The 24,730-nt window shown below is 38.8% G+C and overlaps 1 protein-coding gene across 1 annotated transcript in view; it reads right to left on the bottom strand.

The window, feature by feature from the left end:
* Positions 1-24,730, bottom strand: part of LOC137502936 (uncharacterized) — a 233,703-nt gene that overhangs the window by 181,507 nt on the left and 27,466 nt on the right. The window contains exon 4 of the mRNA XM_068230150.1: positions 8,744-8,826. Coding sequence (XP_068086251.1) covers positions 8,744-8,826 — 83 coding nt within the window. The remainder of the gene's footprint in view (positions 1-8,743; positions 8,827-24,730) is intronic.

The raw sequence follows: 24,730 nt of genomic DNA, 5'->3' as shown, positions 1-24,730 counted from the left end.
GGTAAAATAACATACATATCTTTATTACCCACCCTAGAATACACCATCGGCTTTACAGGTAATAAAGACAGACAGAGCGAAACCCAAAAACAAAAAGAACAAACAAACAAACACTAGGCACTACATCTCTCCTAAAAATACTTAGCAAAATTATTTACCTCTAAATCTACTCAGTGTCCTCCCACACGCACGCGGATAGCCGGCAAACGTGCAGGAAGCACCGCACTACAAATTACCCTATTTCCACAGGGGTAAAACACCCAACCTACTGAGGTCTATTAAGTGAGAAAAGATTAATTACTTGACCTCTAAAATAACAATTTGAGAGGAGGCGAACTTGCGCTCCTAATACGCTTTGTTTAAAACCTACTTGGCACTAGGCCGTTAATACAAGGGCTAATCCCATACTAAAGAGGTGACTTAAGAAGGAAACAATTTACATTAAGTCGAAGAAGAATAGGTTGAGAAAAATATAAGTTCACCTCAAAACAATATGAGTGGGAGCTCGAGAGGGTTAAGCACTCTCTATCCCAATATGTAGTTTAAAAGATAGAATAGATACAAGTTTCTTTACATTTTAAGGAAGGTTACATAATGGAAAAACTTCGGACCCGCCCCGAGAGTTAAACTGCTGAGCAAGCAAGAAAAGAAGTAATTAGTCGGCCATTACCTGGTTGTTGACTGTCGCCGAAGAAAGAGGCGCTTCCCGCCCCCTCCTATGTACTTTACACACTGAAAGATGGAACAGAAGTGGCCCGGAGACCCTAAAATCAGCAGTTTATATCCTCTCGCGGAAAGTTCGAGGCGTTAGAGGAATGAGAACACCCTCCCACAAACACTTTATTGGGTAGGATACAGCAACATATTCAAGTTGGGGGAAGATACATCCGATTGGTCAGAAATTAATAAAAGAAATTCGGGATTGGCTAAATACAAAACAAGGGGAAAGAGAGGGGTATACAGCCAACTTAAACAATAACAGAAAGAAATTTAACAAGAAACAAACTTTTGAAATAAAAATTTCTCCAAAAAAAAAACCAGTTCTTTCACTCCGCACTAGGGTGCACTATTGTTGATCTTCAGTAGTGTCCTCTAGAAGAGAAAGTTCACACTTCTTTCTACAAGCCAAACAAAAATACGTCGAAAATGACACAGTTCAAAAACTCCAAATTTTCCACGTAGTGACATCTTCTGAGAAATTTGAAAATTAATACCGTCAATAAAGTTCAGACTTCCTCCAGCAGAGGAGTTTCAATTGGCGCACATTTTAAATTAGCGGCGTGGAGGTGTACCGCCCGGTACAGTTACAATTACTAAATCAGAGTTCGAAATCTATTTCTGTAACACAGATTTTTCTGCTGCATGTGTCAGTGTTCGAATCTCGCAAATCCATCTCCTTAACACAATACGATGTAGAATTATGGGTAGGACAAAGATTTATTTTTCATGGTATCTCCTGCTAAGTAATAAAATCATTTTATCTGCATGGTGGTAGTGAATGTTTTAAGAGGAAGTACAACTGTACACGTCTATTTCTCTCCCCGTCTTCATGATTGAAGTTATACAATCCTATCAGTTAGCAAGATACCGCGCTTCCTCCTTGCAACATATAACCAAGTTACGTTTTCTGTTCAGAACAAGGTGGGGAATGTATGCTGCCTATTCAAATATTTACTTACGATAAAGAAAAATATGTTCCATGTCCTATTAACAAGATTGAACCGGTTAACATGTTTTGTCTTGTCGGATGGAGACATAGAGCATTTGATGTTCTTCAATCAATTCCGCACATATACCGAGCGAATTGGCTACGCGAAGATATCAGAGTTCGAATCGCATATCTTTTCATTCTGTTACGGTAACAATTGTTTTTGTATTATAATCTATTTCTGTTCAGAACACGGTGGGGAATGTCTGCTACCTATTCAAATCTTTACTGTAAGATAACAACAGTATGTTCCATGTCCTCTGTAACAGGAATGAATCTGTCAACATGTTTTGTCTTGTCGGATGGAGGCATGCAGCATTTGCTTGTCCTACAACCAATTTATATTTTTGCATGCAGAAAATTCCACATCGTGGCTATGATCCGTCAAGATCATTTCAATTCTGCGGCCACGTGCTCAAAGAACCTAACAGTTGTCAAAAAGCACGTAGATTTTATATTCTGCACCCCTAGATGGCAGCATTGAGGTTTGGATCAGTTAAGACGGTAGCAGTAACTTTACTTGTTTAAATCCATGGCAAAACAGTGCACAAGGTTAGGACCCGTCAGCTGTCACTTTTTCAAATTCCGCTCCTCCCTACATGGTCATGATGGCAGGAGTGTGGTTAGGCGCTGATAAGATGGTAGCAGTAAGGTTAGCCACGTTTACTTGTTTAAATTCAGCACCCACGTGGTTAGGACCCGACAGATATCAAAAGCACGTGCCACATTCGAAATTCTGCGCCTGCACGTGGCTAAGTCCTGTCATGATGACAGCAGTTAGGTTGGTTCATTCAAAATTCTACGCCTGCACATGGCTAAGTTCCCTCAAGATAACAGCAGTAAGGATAGTGTCGTTCTCCTTTTCAAAATTCCGCGTCACATATCTGTTAAAAGCATGTGACGTGTGGCTAAGTCCCATTAAGATGCGTACGTATATGAGATCAGCTTACATTTTCTTTTACCAGAGTGCACAACTAACGTTAATCGATGCATACACATCGGCAAACGAAAAGTTTCAAAATGAGCTTATATTTCCTTTTACCCGAGAGTGTGACTATCGCCAGCAGACGTTTATGCATCGACAATTGAAAAGTATCGAGATGAGTTTACATTTTCATTTACAAGAGTGCGCAACAATCACCAGCCGATGTGCATGCATCGACAATCGAAAAGTATCCAGATGAGTTTATATTTTCTTTTACTAGTGTGCAACAAGCGCCTCGTAATGCGCGCGCAACAATAAGGTTTGGCCCTGTTAAGATGGTAGCAGTGAGGATAACCGCGTTCAGTTGTTTAAATTCGATGCCCACGTAGTTACGACCTGTCAAGATGACAGCTATCAAAAGCACGCGGATTTCAAATTCCGCGCGCCCCACGTGGATAAGGTGGCAACAATGAGGTTAGGCCCTGTTAAGATTGCAGCAGTGAGGTTAGCAATACGCACCTGTCCGACAAAGTGAGGTTAGGGTATGTCAAGAAGACAGCTGTCAACTTAACTGCTGTCGAAATCCACGTGGCTTTCTTTACAATGTGACGTCACGGTCACGTGGTCATGACGTCATGGGGTCAATGACCTTTGCCGGGGTCAAGGACATCGGGTGTTGACTCAGCAGAAAAAATGATGACGCCTGTGATTTAGAACTGTCACAGGTCTACTACTCAAACTCTCTTTCATTGTCTAGATTTACAACAAGTTATGTTCCTATGCCCACATCTCAAGAGGAAGAATAGCAAGATAAATAAGAGGAAGAAAAAGAAATTCTCAATGATATTTACCATCAGTTTTAAATGTTATTCCATTGCCTAAGCGTATTACAATATCTATCGCAGTGCAAACATCTAAGGAAGGAGAAAAGCAGGATGACGTACATAATGAAGAAGGCGATGGTAAAGACGACACCCGAGAAGGTCTCAATACCTTTTACCAACAAAGCAGTTTAAATAAAGTTTTCTACATATCAACTGTCTGCACAAAGTCTGAAATGTAAACAGCAAGCCTCTGTTGCCATATGTAGATGTAAGATCCAAACCTACTTGTAGAACGACTGTAACAGATAAGAGCTGATCAAGATTGTCGTTACACAAAGTATGAAGCAGATATTCTAGAAATAGAGCAAGAATGACACTGTGTGGGTGTTACTGAGTAACAGCTTTTACAGTACAGTCAGCACAGAACCTTTCCTTTTTCTGTAGCATACAGTACACTATAATGTTGCAGAATCTTCAATAACCTACATCTCTTAGGGTGTTATCTCCAACTCTATCCGTAGAGCAGGTCTCAAGCTTGGTTAAGGCAACAGAGACACCCGAAATAGTAAGCTAGCTAAAATAGTACTTTAGGGGGAAGTATAAAATTTAATTCTTGTATAACAGCATTAGTAATGGTTCTATCGAAAAATACTACATAACTAAAGATGTAAAACATAACATTTCCAATAATTTTTGGCCGATCCTGAGTTTTCGAGTTTTTGTACAGCCTATATTACCATGGATATACACGAATATAAACTTAACCGAGTTGTAAGAAAATGGTTGCATAAAATGTAAAAAAAAGTGTGATGCACACCTCATTAATCCACACATTTTAGTCACAGCTCATTAGCCTGAACTCATTAGTAATTGCTAATAAGCCCTTGCTCAATTGCCTCCTATCATTTGCAATTACTAATTTGACCCTGCTCATTAAGTCATGCGTAACTGACACTTGCTCATTAGTGACTGCACATTGCTGATTACCACACTGTTTACAAGACTTAACCCGCACCTTGGCAGTTTACCAAATTTGGAAGATGGATGTGTGTTTTACCATATTTAGAATTAATAATAATAATAATAATAATAATAATAATAATAATGTTTTTGGCTTTACATCCCACTAACTACCCTTTTACAGTTTTTGGGGATGGCAAGGTGCATGAATTTTGTCCCGCAGGAGTTCTTTTACGTGCCAGTAAATTTACTGACACAAGGCTGACATATTTGAGCACCTTCAAATACTACTGGACTGAGCCAGAATCGAACCTGCCAAGCTGAGGTCAGAAGGCAAGCACCTCAACCATCTTAACCACCCAGTATTTAGAACTAATGACATCTTCTCAGCCTAAGTTAGTCTATATAAACTTGATACTCTAAGTTTGTAAGTACAATTCTGGCCATTATTCTTAAACCAGCCTTTTAGGCTGATGACAGTGCAATTTTCAAGACACAAAAAGCTAGCACTCAGCTCTTATGTTAGTTTGAGTAAGTGTGGATACTCTTGATAGCTATCTTTCACCACATTTTTTAAGTTGTGAGCCAAAATCTTTAATATCTAAGTGAAGTAAACATTATGGTATGCAATTAGAAGTCTCTAAAGTTCAAATCTATAAGCTCGAAAAGTTAAAATCAACAAGTGAGTGACTCCATGTTCGCTCAGCTCTGAGACCCTGAGATCGACCTCCATTACGTCCATGTAAGCAATTCAAATTATTAGGCGTTACATCATCTCCCTAGTCCCATATAAACAATGTATGTTCACTACCTCGTACATAACTACAAGTTCAACTCCGAGTCCCTCAAGATGCCTTCCATTACGCTCTATAAGTATTAAACGTTACACCATTTCCCTAGTCCCATTAGCAAAATGTGTAGCCACCATCTCGATCTAAGTCCAGCACTGAGTCCTGAAGATCGCCCTCCAATATTTCCCCTCTATGAGTAAAGCATATGTATTAAGCCTTACACCATATCCCTAGTCTCACTAGTACGAGGTTTAGCCACCATTAAATGCCAAGGTCTATTCGCGGGAGTTAATGCTTCTGCACATTGCTCAAAGGTAACTGGAGGTATATTGTCAAGGTCGAAAGCAGCATGTGGTCGAGTATTTTGTAGGCTCTTAATTACCTCAATCTCTGTGAGGTAAAGGATGGAGAGGGAGGGTGGTAATGGCTTAGCTGTGTTTGGGTACATGTTTGTACTTTTCCCTGGCTCACTGTTACCGACCTTAAATTTTTCACTGAACGTTGAGGCAATGGCCTGGGGGGAGGCAACTATTGCCATTAGAGTAGAATGCACTTTGTACAGATTTGCAGTGTGTGCTATTAAGGTATAAACACATGTCTCTGATATTGTTACTTATCTTGTTTATGCAGCTTTTGTATGCTTCGTGGATGATTTTCTTGGTGGTATACCTCACGCATTCACATTTGTCCCATATAAGATTGGTTGTATCTTGTTTTTGTTTCCTGTAAAGCATGTTCACTTTGCATACCATTCTGACTCTTTCTTTTGTGATCTATGGAGAGTTCTTCTTGGTAACGATGGGTAGATGGCTGCTTAGAAGTTATGATAGCAGTTTGCAGCTGGTTTTCTTGTAGTAATAGACTTCTCCATTACATTTTTTACTGGTGGTTTCTTGTATTTTATGGTGGCTGTAATTGCTAGGTGTTCGGAGGAACAAAGGATTATTTCTGTTTGGTTGGAGGGTTAGTAAGGACAAGAGTTTTCATTATACGGGTTGGTTCAGTAATTAACTGTTCAAGGAACACATTATAGAATACTACAACAAAACTTGCTGCTAATGGACAGATGGGAAGAGGCAGGAGGTGAGGGCGATCATGCCGCCAGAACATTTCCAAGATAAAATCACCAGCTATCTAGATAATTTTATATCAATGTTGTATATTTTTCACATGGTTTAGAGACAGTAGTAATTCCTCACTGATATCACCAGGAGGACTTCAGAGCTTGGTACATGGAACCCGTAAGGAACTTGCTTCCAGTGCATGTGAATTCCACCCAAAAGAAATTCTGCCTTTGTTTGCAGCTGGTCAAAGACCACAGGGTTGAATTCGGGTTTCATGGCAATTAGTGTTCCTCCCCCTGAGTTTTCCTAAATACTGTGAATGACTGAGATATAACTTCTGTGTCATAGATTGACAAATTTAGCCTGGATGCACTAATGCACACAACTGGTGGGTCTAAAGTAGTAAGAGTGGCCTGAACTCCCTGTGTACGGTTCGCATATTTCAGGCTGTGACCATTAAATCAAAACACAGTAACTGCCCCATTATGTGCAGTCCAATATTCTGAGTTGCTAACATCACTATTTACACAGCATGATGTCATGTTAAGAATGATTCTGAGATTGAGGAGAACTACATTTCCAACATGACCATGTCTGCACTCCCAAGTTAATTTCCTACAGTAGAGATGTATTAATCATTGCACATGTTCACTGGACTGGTGAGTAAAAAAATGTACATGCCATAAATAGCTGATTTACATTATGTTTAGAATTACATATGTTACACAGGCATTTGAATGAGACTCTGAATTAGGTCCTGGGTTCAATTCCACATATCCACTAAGTGCAACTGAACACATCACAAGGTGGGGAAATGATACGGGCAGTTTGGAAACTTTGGTCTCTTCCGCAACCCGCCAATCCCCCAGACATCCGATACCCATTCCTGCAGTGAAATCTAATTCTGTTTTTCAAGGAGTACATTGATACAAATTTTGCTAATGTTATTACACTTTATACCAATAAAACATGACAAAAACTCGGAGAACTCGTATCACTACGGAGATGCCTACCACAATCTTGAACTATTTTCTGGTTATTTCATTGTGATAAGCTGCAGATTCTTATATTTGGGAATAACATTCTTGCAAATCCAAACATGTGATTCCATCACTTTCATCCAACACAGCCAGACAAGAGGCAGTGTTGCCAATGTTTCTATCACAGAATATACTTTCCACATGCCTGAACACTGAGGCCAACCTCTCGCTCGGAAACAATCCCCAATTTACCTTTTGTTTACTCACTTAATTTATCTGTACAAGGATGCATTTCTCAAATAGGTTGCTTACCTGTCACTCATGACCGTATTTCCGTTTTATTGATTTGATAGTCCTTGGAATATTGTGATAAGTGTGTGTGATGTTTTGAATTTATATCATACATTGCCATGGATCATCAGTGTGTACTATTACTTACAATGTCAGATGTAAGAACAAGGATTGTGAAAGAGCAACAGGACGCCAAGTTAAATGTCCCAGAGCAATTGAGACTTGACACTTTGGCAATTAAATATCTTCAAACTGCATGGAGCAGTGTTTATAATGAGGTGTTAGAGGTAATGAAGAATAAACAAAGTACAGATGATGTAATATAAAACACCAGCCTCTGTGGATCACTGCTGGATTTTCAGCCACTGGATCCCAGGATCAAATTTTCAAAGGTCAGGAAAAATTTTGAGTATGGAAGGCAATTGAGTACACGGTCATCCAACTACAAATAATCAGGCCTTGAAATATAAGAAAGATTTCAGGTAGGGTTCCAATGTTATTCTTCCATCTAATACAACATTTTTAAAAATGTACCTAATAACACCAAAATAAAAATCTACAATGCCATCACATGAGCCAGTGTATTCTATGGCTTTGAAACTTAACAAGCCACTGAAAGTGACAGTAAATATATTGATATCACAGGATGAATTTACTAAGTGTCACTAATAAAAGAAATTGGGGTTTTGATAGACGAATGCAAATATGTACAGAGGTATAAAAGGAGACAGAATCAAGTGACTAATTCATAGCAGATTGATTCTCTGGACTGGTCATGTTGCAACAATGGCGAACAACAAGGTCATGGTCAAGCAGACAACCCAGGAACACCTATTACAATATGGAGAAATAAACTGGGATGGTAATATTAATAATCATTGTACCGGATCAGATACCAAGTGGTGCCAACTAGGCGGCCTGTTGATCACTAGATGCTACAGGCTGACTAATTTTAATTTTGTGGAATTTTCTCATGAGCCACGATCAAACCAACAAGTTCGGACCACGAGTGAAGTACAGGAGACAGAATTCGAGAATGATCTGGATGGACCTGTGCTCGACTTGAACCCAAGATATTCGGATATCGAGGACTTCACTCCACCTCTTGACTGCAGAGGGAGCTACTGAACAAATAAATAGCAAATTCCATATTGTCGAGGGTTAGAGGTGTAAAATCTAATAAAGCTAAACAGTACTTACTTGTCTTCTTCCTTGAAACAACCAACCAACTGACCATCTGTTTGTTCATCTACGCATATTTCATTCTTAATATCTGTGGGAGGCTGCAAAAACAAATATGCAAAACAAAGTAACAAATGTAGAGTAAGCAGATAACTAGAGTAAAAGTTTATAAATACACATGACACAGCTGACAAAAGTAAACTGCATAGCTGCACAATAAAGATATCAATTTATTCTCCCAATGTAAAAAGGAAATAAACAAGTGTCAAGTCAAAATAATGTGAAAAACGGGAACTAAAAAAGGCATTCTTAATATGATAAAGAGGACAGCACTGGAAGGGAGAGCAAAAGAAGAAGAAGAAAACTTGAAGGACGACAATAATCTCTGCAATTTTCCTACAACTTCCAACAACTTGCTGTCACTGTGTTCATCCTATTATGTGTTCTTAAAAAACTGGTCACTTGTTTGTTTCTTGTGTTCCCACAGATGACTCTGAGTGTCAAAGAGACATACATTGGATCTTAACCAGAGAAAGGTCAATCTCTTACCTATCATGTTCAAGTTTGTACAACAAATACTCAGTTGTTGGACTTTTCATTGACTCTAGACAATCCGAAGGCTTTATCAACATAAGACTTCCAACATTTACATTCAGATTTTAAGGGGCAATGCTGACCGTGTTTTCTATGGATAGAAAGAACAACGCATACCCGGAAGCCCCAGAATTGATTCTCAGACAAGTCAGAGATTATTACCAGACTCTGACGACAAGTTGCTGACCCAGTCAGGCTATATGAGAACAATGAATGTGTTAATTGATAGAGAGGTAGAATCCTTAGTTTAAAAAGCCAAGAATAATGGCCAAGAAAATTTGTTGTGCTCAGCACACATCGACTTGTAAACTGCAGGCCATAAGGCTGAACAGAGGTCGCTTGGCAGGGTAATGCTCATCAGAGCTGAAGAGCCATGGGTTTTGGTTTGGCCTTAAAATGACTCTGTTCAGAGAGTTTAAAACTACCTGATATGTTTCCTAGACATGAGCAGAACTGCCAAACATTTTTAAAAATTATCATTTAACTGACGTAGTCTGCACTTGACATAGTATGCAATGTTAGATTAATGTTATCTCTTGGGCTTTTAGAAAGAGAGAAACCTTACACTTTGCTTCCTCACAAGTCAACTTTCCACTGTTCTAACAAAGGTGAAGGGATTCAATTTAGTTAACTGTCATTGTGTATTTCATCAATAGAGCAATATTCAAATGAATTCATTAATCTAAACCTTACTAATGAAAGTTAAAGGATCATAACTAACATCGTATATTTTGAAAGGAGCAGCCAGCAAAAGAGAAGAAACTCCCATTATCTAGTGTAGCAAATGCTGCAAAAGGAAATCAAGGATCCTAAGTACATGGGTAACAATGCCCTGGAAAATCTCAAGGCTCATTTCTTCCCAGATGAGCCTCTTCAAGATTGGCTGCATCTATGGATATTGCACATAGTACATGTACAATTATATTGACTTTACTGTAAAATGTTATACCGAAAAGGACACCCCATTTGTTCACAACAACAAATCTTTAAACAACAATATATATTACCTTCGTGAGAAGAAACATGCTTGAGACAGGCGATTCTCTAGATATATCAACAAAATATTCTCAATGGACTGTTCATATGAAGATTAAGTAGGTCACAGGTGGATGAAAACAGGAATATTTTATTAGCCATAGAATATGAAGACGAACTTAAGTATAAGAGATAAGACGGTTGGAAATTTAATAGTGACAACACTGCTGCAGAGGCGCCATGCAATGGAATCTAATAATGTCACTGACAGCACACGTTAGTTGCATACCTACCTTACCTCAGAGCATTCCTTCTCGCATCACACGCGTGCAAACTGGCATAATGAACACAGCCTCGGGTTAGCTGGCAATCTAACACAGTGTTGTCACGATGTTTTTGAAACATGAACAATAGAATTGGGTGAAGATTGAATGTGCCAGAGGTCGTACAGCACGCCAGTGTCCTCGAGGTCTTCAACAAGTTTGCAGCGAAACTGCATAGCCTTACAGGACAGTGGCACGGTGGGTAAAAGCCTTCAACGAGGACGCCAATTAGTGTCAGACATGTGTCAGCCAGGTTATCCTGGTGTCAGTGAAGGAGAAGTGCTTGCTTGCTCTTGCCGTGTTAATGGACACTGTTCGATGTCATATAATATGTGAGCTGGCCAGAGACAATAGGTTAGCGAATACGATTGTGCTTCATATTGGAAGGAACACATGGGCATGAGAAAAATTTCATCAAATTGGGGTCAGCATGATTCAAGAGAAATGCAGAAATGGTTACGATATGATGCCATACTGTTACACTGGTTGAGACATAGGCTAAATTGTATGAGTTGTAACTGAATATTTGCTACTATTAAATTTCCAAACGTTGTAATATCCAATAAGTTTCTATTTACAACTTCATGGTGCTCCGGCACAGACAGGAAGGGGCTAGGAGTGAAGTAACCTTGGTGCCGACTTACGAACCCGCTCCTTACGCCGCCAATTTGGACCAAAGTGTTCCGTACCAACCTATAAATATTTGTAATTTTGTAATTTTAGTTACTAGCAAGTGATACGTCTTGTGCCGCATGTAGATTACTCCTTGAAGTTCAGTGAAACTTCTAAATGGAATTCACACTCCTTAGACCACAGAATACTGTATAAATAAACAAAATGCTATCTGCTTGCATTTGTCAGTAAACAAACATGGCTGATGAATATGTAGATATTTAAAGTGGTTAGAAAGTGATATTGAGAATCATTTTTCTTCAGAAGACAGTGCTAATTCTTACACTAATAATTAGCGTTTTAGAGAAAATGATTGTACTGATGACGACAGCATAGACAGTTAAACGAAGAACGAGGTGGTGGGACTGCTTTACGAGATGGATCTTCAACATGGAATTGGTCAAACATTTCCAATACACCGAAAACAATTTCATTCACTGGTGTTTCTGGTCTCAGTGCCGTTGTTTTGAGAAGACTGTATATTAGATGTGTGTTCAGAATTTCTTGCGGATGATTTCTGGGAAATTATGGCGATAAAAACCAATGACTATGCTGCTTTCCAGGCGAATAATATGATGAGAAAAAATCTGAAATGTGGCAGTAAGTGGTCTCCTTGCACGTTTGATGAGATAAAAGCGTATTTTTTCTGATGATTCTCATGAGTCGGGTAAGAAAACCTAAACTGAAATTGTGCTGGTCTAAGAGGAAGGTTCAGAAAGTAAAATATTTCCACAGACGATGACATTTGTGCTATTCTGTCAAATTTAATGATTTCTGCATTTCTCCGATGACATGTTTACAGATCCAATGACCGTGTAAGAAAAATCAGACCAGTTATTTCATATTTGCAAACAAAGTTTCTTGCTTGATGCTTGTTGTTTTAAGGGTCCTAACTTCGGAGGTCATCGGCCCCCAAAACAAAGTTTCAGAATACCTACAATCTTCACAGAGATATGGGTATTGCTGGCAGTGTTATGAAATTTCTAGGTAGGAACCGCTTTGGGCAATACAATCCTTCCAAAAAGCCAGGTTTGTTATTAAAATGCATAGAGTCTGTAAAGGTGCTTCTGAATAATTTTCCTGTTCAAAATTTATAGCAGACAAGGCAAACCGGGTGTTATTCCAGCAACAGAAGCAGCAGTGTTGGAAGCAAACTAGAACCAAGGTCATATATTATATCTTGATAACTGATATGTTAATGCTGAACTTTTTCACACCTTGTTGGAGAATGGAACGCATGCTGTGGGTACCATATGCTCTGACAGGAAGAACGTGCCTCCAGAGTTCTGCTAAGTAAAACTGACGAAATGTGAGGCTATTGTATGACAGCTAATAATATTCTCACCATAACATGGAATGACAGAAAGGAAGTCCATTTACTTTCAAGGACTTGGACTTGATAAGGACTTGGACCTTGATGTGGAAATTCAAAGAAAACGATGTGGAAGATAGAAAGTAGAGAAAAAACCCAAGGGTATTGGAAGATACAACCGGAAAATGAATGCAGTATCTCATCAAGACCAAGTCCTTGCATGTTTCCCTGTAACGCGATGTACTGTCAAGAGTTATAAAAAGATAATGCTGTATCTATTGGATATGGCTATCTTCAATTCATACGTTGTGTTCATGAAGGCAGGCGGCTGCATTATACAGACTTTTTCGAGCGATTGTTGCAGACTGTTGCTCTCGTGCCTAGGACAACAAAAGGAAGAATACCCAGCCAACAGAGCTACCTGCAGCTTCAGGCAAATATATGGGGACATTTTCCAGAGCCTATTTGTCCAACAGAAAGGAAGAAACATCCTTCTATGCCATGCAATATTTTCAAGGGTCATACAACAAGGTCTAAACCAAGGTGGCTATGTGAAAAATGTTGTATTCCAATCCATCTGGAGAGTTTGCTTCAAAAAATATCACTCGATGATTCACTACTGAAGACTGAGAAATACTTAATGGACAGTTAGGCACTGACCTGTGATGTAACCAAACCCCATGGCACTACAGCCTTGAAGGGCCTTGGCCTACCAAATGGCCCTGCAGAATACGAGGTGTCATGTTGTCAGCACGAGGAAACCTCTCCGCCGTTATTCTTGGCTTTCGAGATCGGGGCCGCTATCTCACCGTCAGATAGCTCCTCAATTCTAATCACGTAGACTGAGTGGACCTCGAACCCATCTTCAGGTCCATGTAAAATCGCTGACCTGGCCGAGAATCGAACCCAGAACCTCCGTGTAAGCTTTGAAAAATGTCACTTATTGACCAATCCTCAATAAACAAAATTAAAGGATAATTTTCGAAAATAAATAGAGTTTTCTGTCCCTGAAGGTTAGACTATTTGTCCGGTTGCGATGGGTTAATTAAAATATAGTATCAGAATTTGCCTCGTTTAAAAGTGGGAAACCCAGAAAACCATCTTTGGAAGAAAAGCTGAAAGAGAAGTGCAAGGCTTCATGGTCCTAGGAAAGGTCGAAAGTGCATGCAGGAAAATCAAGGAAGCCTTTGGAGAAAGGAAAACTAGGTAAGAAAGAGTAGTGATGGGTGGTACGACAGTGGAAGAATCTCAATAGTGTAAAATTTAGTGATTAGATTTTGATACGGAAAATGAAGCTGATTACTTGCAATGGTACGACAGTGCCGATGGATTGGATATGGAGGAACATAGTCAATAGCTTGCTGAAAATCCTATGAAACTGCAGTCCAACGATTGGGCTCATTTCATATGTGCATCCTTCCCACTGTATCCAAGCAAATCCCCTCAACAAGAGCTCAGATGGAAAAAAAACTTATACGGGAAAAAAGACAAAGCAGGAATATGGCAGGAACATATCGAACAGCAGTATCAAGGTTAAGAAGTATATTATAGGTTTCTGGGACAATAAGAGGCTGTTGATGCTGATGACATGGAAGTCCCAAATTTGAGGTCAGAATTCGAGAAAGTTTCGAAAGACCTCAGTATAAACAAGGCACCAGGAGTTGATACCCTCAGAATTAATGACCGCCTTAAGAGAAACCAGCATGGTGAGGTTATTCCGTTTATTGTGCAAGATGCATGAAAAAGGAGAACTGACATACAAATTTTTGGCAGAATGATGTTATATCTATTCCCATGAAAGGTGGTGCTGACAAGTGTGAAAACTATTGCACCATTGGTACAGTATGGAAAGACAATTTGAAACTGAGTTGGAGGACATCAATTCGGCTACAGAAGAAATGTAAGAAAACATGAAGCAATCCTGACTTTACGTCGTTTATAAGAGGATTGAATTGAGAAGGACAAGCACACAGAGTTGTACAATCTGTACAAAAATCAGTCTGCTGTGATAAGAATCGAAGACTTTGAGAAAGCAGCAGTATACCATAAGGGAGTGAGGCAGGACTGCAGGTTCCCCCTCCTTCAAAATGTTCATACAGAAGAAAGTGGCAGTAAAGTAAATGAAAAATGAATTTGGAAAGGGTATTGCAATCAAAGGAGAGGAAATTAAAACTCTGAAGTTCGCTGACGATATTGTTATTTTATCTCAGTCTGCAGAAGATCTGGAGAAATTGTGGAATGGTACAGAGTTTTGGGGAAGGAGTACAATAAACCCAAAACAAAAGTAATGGAGTGCAGTACAACGAAGACAGCTGACACAGGAAATATTACATTAGGAAATTAACTTCTAAAGTTAGTAGATGAATATTGTTACTTCGCTAGTAAATAAACTAACGACGGCAGATGTAATGAGGACATAAAATGCAGACTGCAGGCTAACACAAACAAGGAAGGCCTTTATTCATAAAACAAATTCGCACATTCAAACATTGACAAATGGATTACTTACATGTTTATGGACACACTTGTCTGGAGCGTGGTGTTGTATGGAAGTAAAACATGGGCGATAACTAGCTCAGGATAAAAGAGGGTAGAAGCTTCTGAAATATAGTGTTAAAGACGAATGCTGAAGGTGAGTTGGGTAGATCGAAACATGAATGAAGAGATACGGAATTAAATTGTTGAGGGATCAATTTGGCTAGATTTGACAGGAAGAGATTGAATGATAGGATATACCTTAAGACACCCAGGATTTGTTCGGTTGGTTTTTGAGGGAAATGTAGTCGGTAAGAATAGCAGGGATAGACCGAGACATGAATATGAAAAAGCAGATCAGAGCAGATGTAGGATGTAGTACTTATCTAGAAATGAAAATGATACCACAGGATAGGGTCTCATGAAGGGCTGCATCAAACTAGTCTTTGGACTTCCAGTACAGCGCTCTTCCTGTCCTGTACTTAAATGAGTGCTCTCCACAATCAGCACAAGCTGTACCCAAAGATTGTGACCTTGTTCTCAACACAACAAAAGCAATGCGAAAAAGAAACCTACATTGCCTGATATCTTTCTGGTGTACAACATACAGTCAGACAGGGTAAAAAAAGGTATATATAGGGAGTAACAGAAGACCATTCTGCTGAAATCAAACGCTGGACAGAGAAAGCAGACTCTATCTTCATTAGAATGTGGCATCTCCTACCCTGAAACGATCTCAGAATAAAGCTCAAAAAGATAATAACGAAGTGCTGTGTCCTCCCCACCATACCAAATACTGCAGTGCCCTATATACTTTGTTACCCACAGAAAAGAGAACCCAAACTTTCAAGATCTGTATATAAATAACGGCAAATTGTATAATAACTGTGGGTCATGTTTTGGCGACGATGGGATAGTAAGGGGCTAGGAGTGGAAAGGAAGTGACTATGTCCTAACTAACCCCACTTGACCTTGTGTGGTTCCTGAGACTTGTGACGTTTGTTATATCTCTGTGAGTGGAATGCTTTATCACCGATTCACTCCCCCCACCCAGTACCTTTCTACAGTCACGCCGGTCAGACTATGGTGAGAAGTCGTACATGTCCGGTTGCTTGGTAGGGGAGTATTTAGATACCCGTGGTCTATGGGATCACACAAGATCAGTTGCGTAATTTTCTTTATATTTTACTTATTTTATTATTTTTTATTCCTAGTGAAACGTGATATAACCGACCATTCCAAACCTGGCCCCAGCTGGATAAATGTAGGATCAACGGATTTCGAGAATGTTGTTGCTGACTGGCTGCAAGCGGATGATGAAATCGAACAAAATGTGTCGGACTCCGAAGAACAGATAGGTACCCACGTACAACATGCTTCAGAAGAAAAGTTTTCAGACCAAGATGATGCCGATTACATACACACCGATCATGAAACAGCTACTGAGGTAAGTGTCTCAGAAAATGAAGGTACAGAGGCTGAAGATGTGGACGTGGCAAGTGAAGAACGTAACCCAAGGGGACAGTGTTTCTATTATGGTAAGAATAGATTCAAGTGGGCTCAAGCTGAACCAACTAGATATGATAGGACGCCGTCGCATAATATTTTGAGACTGCCGACTATTCGAAGTTCAGCACGGCATGAAAAACTACTCCATCCAAGAGAAGCTTTTGATCTGATATTTGATGAGCGTATGCTTACAATCATTATGACAGTGACAAATACAAATCTCGACCTGATACGACAAACAATTCATAGCGATCATAAAGGTGATATGAGTAAAGTGCGACCTCTCACTTTGATAGAACTTAAGGCTTTTCTTGGTCTTCTAATTTTTAGCTGTGGTTTCATATCAAAGCGAGAAAGCATTCTGTCCTTATTCACCGCGGAAGGCATGGGCAGAAAGGTATTCAGAATGACGTTATCAGCGAAGAGATTGTATTTACTGCTGTTGGTTTTGCGACTTGATGACTTTGAGACTCGTCACTTGCGTAAACAAGCAGATCCGGGTTCTGCTATCTCTAAAATTTTGAACTTGTTTAATGAAACACTCAGAACCATTACTCTATAGGAGCGAATGCCGCAGTTGACGAAATGCTCATCACCTTCCGTGAACGCTGTAAATTCGAAGTATTTATACCCAATAAACCGGCCAAATACGGCTTGAAACTTCAGTGCCTAGCAGATGCTAAGACTTACTACATGCTCAGTGTCTACTTGTACACGGGGAAGGGTTCTGATGGGATGACCCTTTCTAATGATGAAAAGAAAAATTCTGCACCAACTCAAGCGGCTCTTCTGTTATGCAATCCCATTTACTATTCAAACAGAAATGTCACTTTGGACAACTGGTAATGTTCGATGGAGCTACTGGCGGTACTAAAATCTAAATGGCTCACCATCCTTGGCACGTTGCATAAAACAAAGAGGAAATTCCCAAGGATAATTTGCCTGACAATAAAAGACCTGCCTTCGGTTTTACCAAAGACGGGACGCTAGTAAGCCATGTACCAAAAAAGAACCGAGCCATCATTCTACTCTCATCTATGCATCATATAAGGACATAAGATGCCGTAGCTGAGAAGCCTATTATGATTATGAACTACAACAACACCAAAGGAGGAGTTGACTCAGTAGACCAGAAAACATCTATATACAGCAGCAATCGACGCCAAGAAGATAGCCGACGGCTGTGTGGAACCGAGTGCTGGACTTTAGTGCTGTCAATGGTTTTGTGATACACCAAAGCCAAGCAGGAATGAAAAATATGTCATGCCTTGATTTTCTTAAGCATTTAGCTAGAGACTTATGCAAGCTACAATTGAAAGAGTGAATGTACAACAAATGGCTGCCAAGAGAAACACGCCTAACGATTGCCCGTAATCTAAAACTAAATCTAGATCCCGACAATGAGGCATCAGAGGAGAAAATGGATCGCAACAAACGTAAATGTTGCTCAGTGTGTCCGGTGAAGAAGAGAACGAAAACCGCTTACCTCTGTTACAAATGTAAGCCACCAATCTGCTTAGCGCCCAGCAAAAAAGATTGCAATGGCAGCGTCAGTGAAAATAATTAGGACATACTAACCCTTTGCAGGATTATTTTCTTTGTGCCTAATATAATTTTGAATTTTACTGACATTTAGATCATACATTTTTGTGTTAAGATACATTACTTTATATTACCAAACATGAAAGATTGTATTTTTTTAAAGCAAAGACTGAAACCTCACAATTGTACTAATATTTGGATTTTGTACCATTAGCAGCTTGAATACGTATAATTTTATAAAATATTATTTTATATTGCAATAATATGGATGTATTTACAATGTTATTGAAATCAATAAAAATAAAACTATATCGTTTTCGAAATACATATTTTTTTTTTCATTTGCCTGGTCCATGGGACCACACGAGGTTACTAGTGTGAGTATTTTCCACGAGGTTAATCAAGGTTTAAGGTACAGCCCTAGCATTTGCCTGGCGTGAAAACAGCAATACATGGAAAACCATCTTCAGGGCAGCAAACAGTGGGTTTGGCCCACTATTTCCCAAATACAAGCTCACAGTTGTATGACCCCAACCGCATGGCCACTTGCTCAATACAGATATATTGTCCACCGTGATTGGACTTCATATGTATTGAGAAGGAAAAGGTCAGATTGTTGTCTCAAGAATGCCAGCCCTATGTTCAGCATATGGCTGCAGTCATCAGTGTAACTAGTCCAAGGATACATTTTGTTTCAACTAAGTGTTACTGAATTATATCTGACATTGCTCATATAATCCCTGTTTGTAATTATACCCATTTTGAAGTTTACACACAGAAAGTACTGTGAGAGACAGTTATTATTTATGTTCCTGATTTCCTTTTTAAAGACCAAGCAATTAACTCAACTTTGGTTTGCGAGGATGAAAAGAGAGAAATTGTATCCCACCCAATACAGTCACTTATGCTCTACACACTTTGAAGACATGTTCATGTATCAAATGACCAGCGGCGATTACTGACAAACGCGGTTCTAACCATACTTTACAATCCCTCACATCTGCAAACAAAGAAAACATAGTGCCCACTGTCAATAAAACATAATGAAGAAAACCCACCAGAAGCAACTGATGAGGAACAACCTGTTCAAATCAAAGTATATAAAGCGGGGACTATTAAATAGTTTCTAATTATTTATTCATAATCACTTGCTCCTCATATTTATTGTGCAATATAAAATTGTAGTGATCTGGATGCCACTGTTTTAAATTAATTTATATTTATCCTCAATGACCTCAATACAGCTTTTAACCCAGCCCTAAGAAAATAAAGCAGCAATTGGTGCAGGCTACCAGGAAAATAAAACAGCTGAAGTCATGGCAGAGCAAACAAAGAGGAACAGGAGGAACATCTTCCATCAGCAATAAATCACTGAAGATGGTCACAAGAAACTTGATAATTCACGTCTCAATGTTTTCGGTAGCTATTTCCAAGAGGTGATCCAAGACCTCGTCAAGCTTCAGGCCAACCCAACTTTGCATTAATATCCCCAATATCCCTAGTGTTACATCAAGATTTTTACACCACATCTTAAAAAATCGTTGTCAATGGGCAATATCTATTGATGGCAGTCCAGGTTTTAAAGAGGAGAGTTTTTAAAAGAACCATTCCTCGGAACTTAGATGTTTGGTGAAATGGCTGTTAAGAAGGTCTTGTTGTGGGAAAATAAACAGTTTGGTGTGTATGTTGACTTAGGTCAGGGATATTTAGACACTGGCAAGTAAGAAATGGCCAAGGAAGCACTACACTTTATGGTCGAAGAACTGAATAGGAGCTCGAAAATACCAGTCAAGTAAACTTTGGTGAAAGAGTATTTCAGAAAACTGCAAGACACTAACCATTTAGCCATGGAGCCGTCAACAGTGGTGATGGGATTTCGACTAACAGCCTTAGGAATGAAGTTTGTTGGACTGCACTCCCAGTGCTGTGTTCCTCATCCAGCAGACTCTGAGCAAAAGGCATTTACTTCCCTTGGTACTGCTCACAATATAAAACTTGCAATGAATTCGCTAGCGGAAAATCATGTTCTGGTAGATGGTAGAGCTCCAGACCAAAAAAATTATACTGAGATGAAATACCTGGAAAAAATTACATGGCGTATGACTTTCAGTGCTGGGAGTGTCTGAGGACAAGTTCGGCTCGCCAGATTCAGGTCTTTAGATTTGACTCCCGTAGGCAACCTGCGCGTCGTGATGAGGATGAAATGATGATGAAGACGACACATAAACCCAGCCCCCGTGTCAGCGAAATTAACCAATTTGTAGTCAAAATTCCCTATACTGCCGGGAATCGAACCTGAGACTCCTGTGACCAAAGGCCAGCACGCTATTTAGCCATGGAGCTGGACAGGAAAAACTTGGTACTATTATAGGAAATGAAAGGAGAAAGACTTTAGAGTGGGTGAGACGGAAGATAAACCTTCCGTAATTCTGTGGCTAATACCCTTAAATTTTGCAGAGATCTGGGTCATGAAGAGCTTACTGATTGTGAAAGTGCAATTCAGTTCACAATGTTCATAAATCTTGCATTTCATTTAATAAACTTGTGATGTACCGACAATTGAATGTAAGGACAACAAAACAACTGACCGCACAACATTGAAAACACTCGGGTTAGATTCCTAGTACTACTACAAGAGAGACAAGAGGGCAAGAGGCCCATCCCAGCGTGAAATCACGCCAACTACTTAGGGTAGGCCTTGATGAAAACGCAAGACACAGGACTGAAAAACGATGTAATCTGGACAGAACCAAGGGTTAACACAAACTCATCAGAGGGTAAATCCAGGGGAATAGGATAGAGCAATTCATGTGAAATACCATAAAGTACTAAATTGTTTTAACCACATTAAAATTAAATAAATAAGATTATTTGAAAAAAAAAAGGAGTGTAACACCCATAAATAATTCATTACATTTAAAAAGCAATGAAATTAAACTAAATAAATTAAATTAAGAATAAGAAGAAATCAATTCATTCACTAAAACCATTTTAAACCACAAATATTTTAATATTATTTCAAACATTTTGCACACAAACTGCAGTTCTTTTTTTTAACTTTTAAATCAATGGTCATATGACTATACCAGTTTGAGAGCTATCAATAATGATTTGTAAAAAAAGAATGGGGTAACTCCATTTAAAGGTCATACAAGAAACAAAATAATATAAAGAAAATGAACTAGAAGGGAAGGTGAAACATCTCAACCAACAAATTCAAAATACCATGAATGGCAGAAGGCAAAGTCGGAAACAAGAAAATTTACAAATTGGCGACATGTGTAAACATGATATATTCACATCAAAAATAATAAATTTCACGAGATCACATCAGAAATTAAATCAAAGAAATATCATAGATATCACATTCCTTAAATCACCTCGACAATGTTACTTAATAAGAGGTACAATACACCACAGTCATCAATCGAAGATTGACCTCTACACCACACAAGCGTCTGACCCACAACGATTCCCTAAAGACAATGAACTCATAAAGGTGACGCAATGCATATCTAATCATATCTTATCAATACCCATCATCATGACACAACAATGACATAACCATGCAACAACAACAATAGCAAGAATAACAGTTACGAGAAACAGAATAAAACCACAGCATAAAGAAAGTGAAGCTCCAAAAGGATAATAATAGCACATTCAATATTCTACAGAAAATAAATGAGTTAACTACCAAGAAAACCTATTAAAATATTAATAATAATGTGAAGAAGAAGAAGAAGAAGAAGAAGATGATGATGATGAAGAAGAAGAAGTAGTTTGTATTTATTGTATAAATGTATATGCTGTAATTATTTCTGTTGTAAATATTTGTACATATATGTACCTGTAGTTTCATAATCAAGAGGGTGACTCCTTGCTTAGGCCGAGTCAGCCCATTATGTTACCGGCACAAGCCGAGCCTTCCTAAAATAATAATAATAAAAACCAAGAAAATTAAGGTAGAACACATCTGATAATGACAAATTTAAATTTGATAATAAAATTCTATGAGACCTTAGCTGTGCCCAGAACAGTTTTAAATATGATGCTAGAAACTAACACTTAATTATGGAGACCACAGGTTTGATATTGTTTTAAAGCAGTCACAGTACATACTGAATATCACCTTGGAAATTAGAGGGGAACCCTTTTAAACTATTTCAAATATTATTTCAACAGGTGAATTCAAAATCTGAGACTTTTCACTCAATACCACAGGAACAAACAATCATCGCCTTTGTATTGTATAGCCAACAATTAAGTCGGACATGTTTAAACTCGTGGGAACTCCTTGCGCCAACACAGTCATGGTAGGTAAGGTACCTTCACCAATGTATGAAGTTTACAAAAATTACTGACGAAGAGGGCTCTAAATAATCTTTTCAGGTACTTTTATAATATAATAACACACTGTTTGGTTACAGAAATAATTTTAATTACACTGTGCTAATACACCAATTTAAGAGTAAAATTAAATAACAAAATAACTCATCACCGTAGGTTCTAATAAGTAAGAGGCTCCACAGCCACTTTCGTCTCTGAACTAGGCTGCTAATAATCATTTCGTTTAGCCATAATGGCTAAACAGAACGTCGCTCCAAATACAGCTATTTGGAGATGACCAGCTACTGACTCGCAGCTCACAGAGTAGGTCCCCGAGACAACGCACATTGACTATCACACAGCGGAGTCAAGGAATAAAAGCCATAGAAATTTCTCCACGTCGTCCAATCAAGATATTAGATGCCCCACAATTAAGAAATTACAGCCAATTGCTCTCTTGCAGTTCATGGTGCATTGTTGAATGATACACTTTAAATACCACACATACTAAAACTCATAGATGGCAGCTGTTATAAAAATCCCCTTTAAATTATACCACCACTAAATTCATGCCATCCTAAGGGTAAGGGAACCAACGTAGCAAACAGATATTCCAACAAGCCCAAAATCGGTACTGATATTGAAAAATACATAAGTAACCTCAGTAATATTAAGCTAACTTATGATTCATCCCTCTGTAACTCGAAGAAAATAACTACAATGAATGGTATCATTCCTTCCCTCCATACTTCCATATTTCAGGTCTAATTTCATCTATTCTTGCTGCTTTATGTAAATGGACTTTATTTTCCATCCTTTCCATTTCCTTAAGAGTAATTTCTCCAACATCACAGGAAATGGGAAAGTTAATATCCACCTTTTCAATACAATTGAAAAGGTGGATATTAATTTTCCCATTTCTCTATCGTGAAGCTTGATTCAATACGGAACCTGAAGAATGAAATTCTTATGTTAAACATCACAGGAGTTGAGAAATAACAGGTATTGCTAGTAATATATAGCACATGGATGATGCAGAAAAATAGACTATGTTCTATGACTGAGAAAATTATTTGTGAGAATCAATTTGAAGAGCATGATGCTGTACTGCAAGAATGGGCTAAAGATGATATTGCTGAAGAGAGACATTATGAAGCGGCTAGAGGTAAAATATACATTCTACCTCATCGGTGTGTATTTAAGGACAGTGCAACTATGCAAATTAGACCCATATTCACCGCATCCAGTAAAAGGAAGAGGGAGTTGTCACTGAATGACTGTATGAACAAAGGTCCGAACTTAATCAGAATTTTTACCTCTCAGGTTTCGAGAGATGGCAATGGGTGTGATCTCGGATATAAGAAAGGTGTTCCTACACGTGTCAGTAAAGAGGGTTGAAAGATTTCTGTGGTGGGATTATCATACTCATACGAGCTCCAAGGTTTTCCGTCGTTGCCAAGTGGATGCGAAAAGTAGCATGCTTTTTTTCAGGCACAGAAGACTCAGTCTCTCCAGTACTGGGGATGCTAGGTCTGTCACTAAAAATTGCAAAATTCATAACGAACCTGTAAAAAGGGCAAAGGTTTTATCTATTCCCATTTGTTCCCATTGGTTTCCCCTATCCCGTGACTGATGCCGAAGATTCTGTTCAAGACAGTTTGGAGAGGAGAATTAGTTGCAACAAAGAGGTACTACCAGAAACAAAAGACATCTTCATAAAGTGGAATAAACAATTACCTCCATTAGCTTGTACCACTATCCCGAGACAATGTACCTTGGCTGACTGTAAGGAAATCTTAAAAATTCTTACATACTGTGACGCCAGTAAATATGCTTATGCTGCAGTTGTATCGTTGATCATGATGAAATCAGTCTGCAGTCACAAAAGGGAGGATAGCACCATTTAGGGGAACTATAACATCACGACTAGAATTACTTTCCTGTGCACTGGTGTTTGAATGTTAACCAATGTAAGAGACAGCCTCAGACCCATTGATGTACAATGCTATTTTTGGACACTGCATTGATATAGATAAAGAAGAGCATCTTTGTACGAAACAGAGTGAAGGAAATATTGATTTTCTCCCACAGAGAAAAGAAGAATTAATTACAAAGAAGAATTAATCCAGCTGATCTGCCTTCACGAGGCTGTAACATGCAAGAGATTTAGAAGAATCCAAGTGGTGTGAAGGTCCTGTTTTGGTGAGGATGGGAGAAGAAAAGTGGCCTTGTTCTGCAGGTGCCATGCAAGAAGAGGAAGTCAATCATGAAAGA

This window comes from Anabrus simplex, chromosome 13 (assembly GCF_040414725.1).
Source record: "Anabrus simplex isolate iqAnaSimp1 chromosome 13, ASM4041472v1, whole genome shotgun sequence".
Taxonomy (NCBI): domain Eukaryota; kingdom Metazoa; phylum Arthropoda; class Insecta; order Orthoptera; family Tettigoniidae; genus Anabrus; species Anabrus simplex.
Note: the sequence above shows the minus strand (reverse complement) of the source record. Positions and strands in the feature narration are given on the sequence as shown.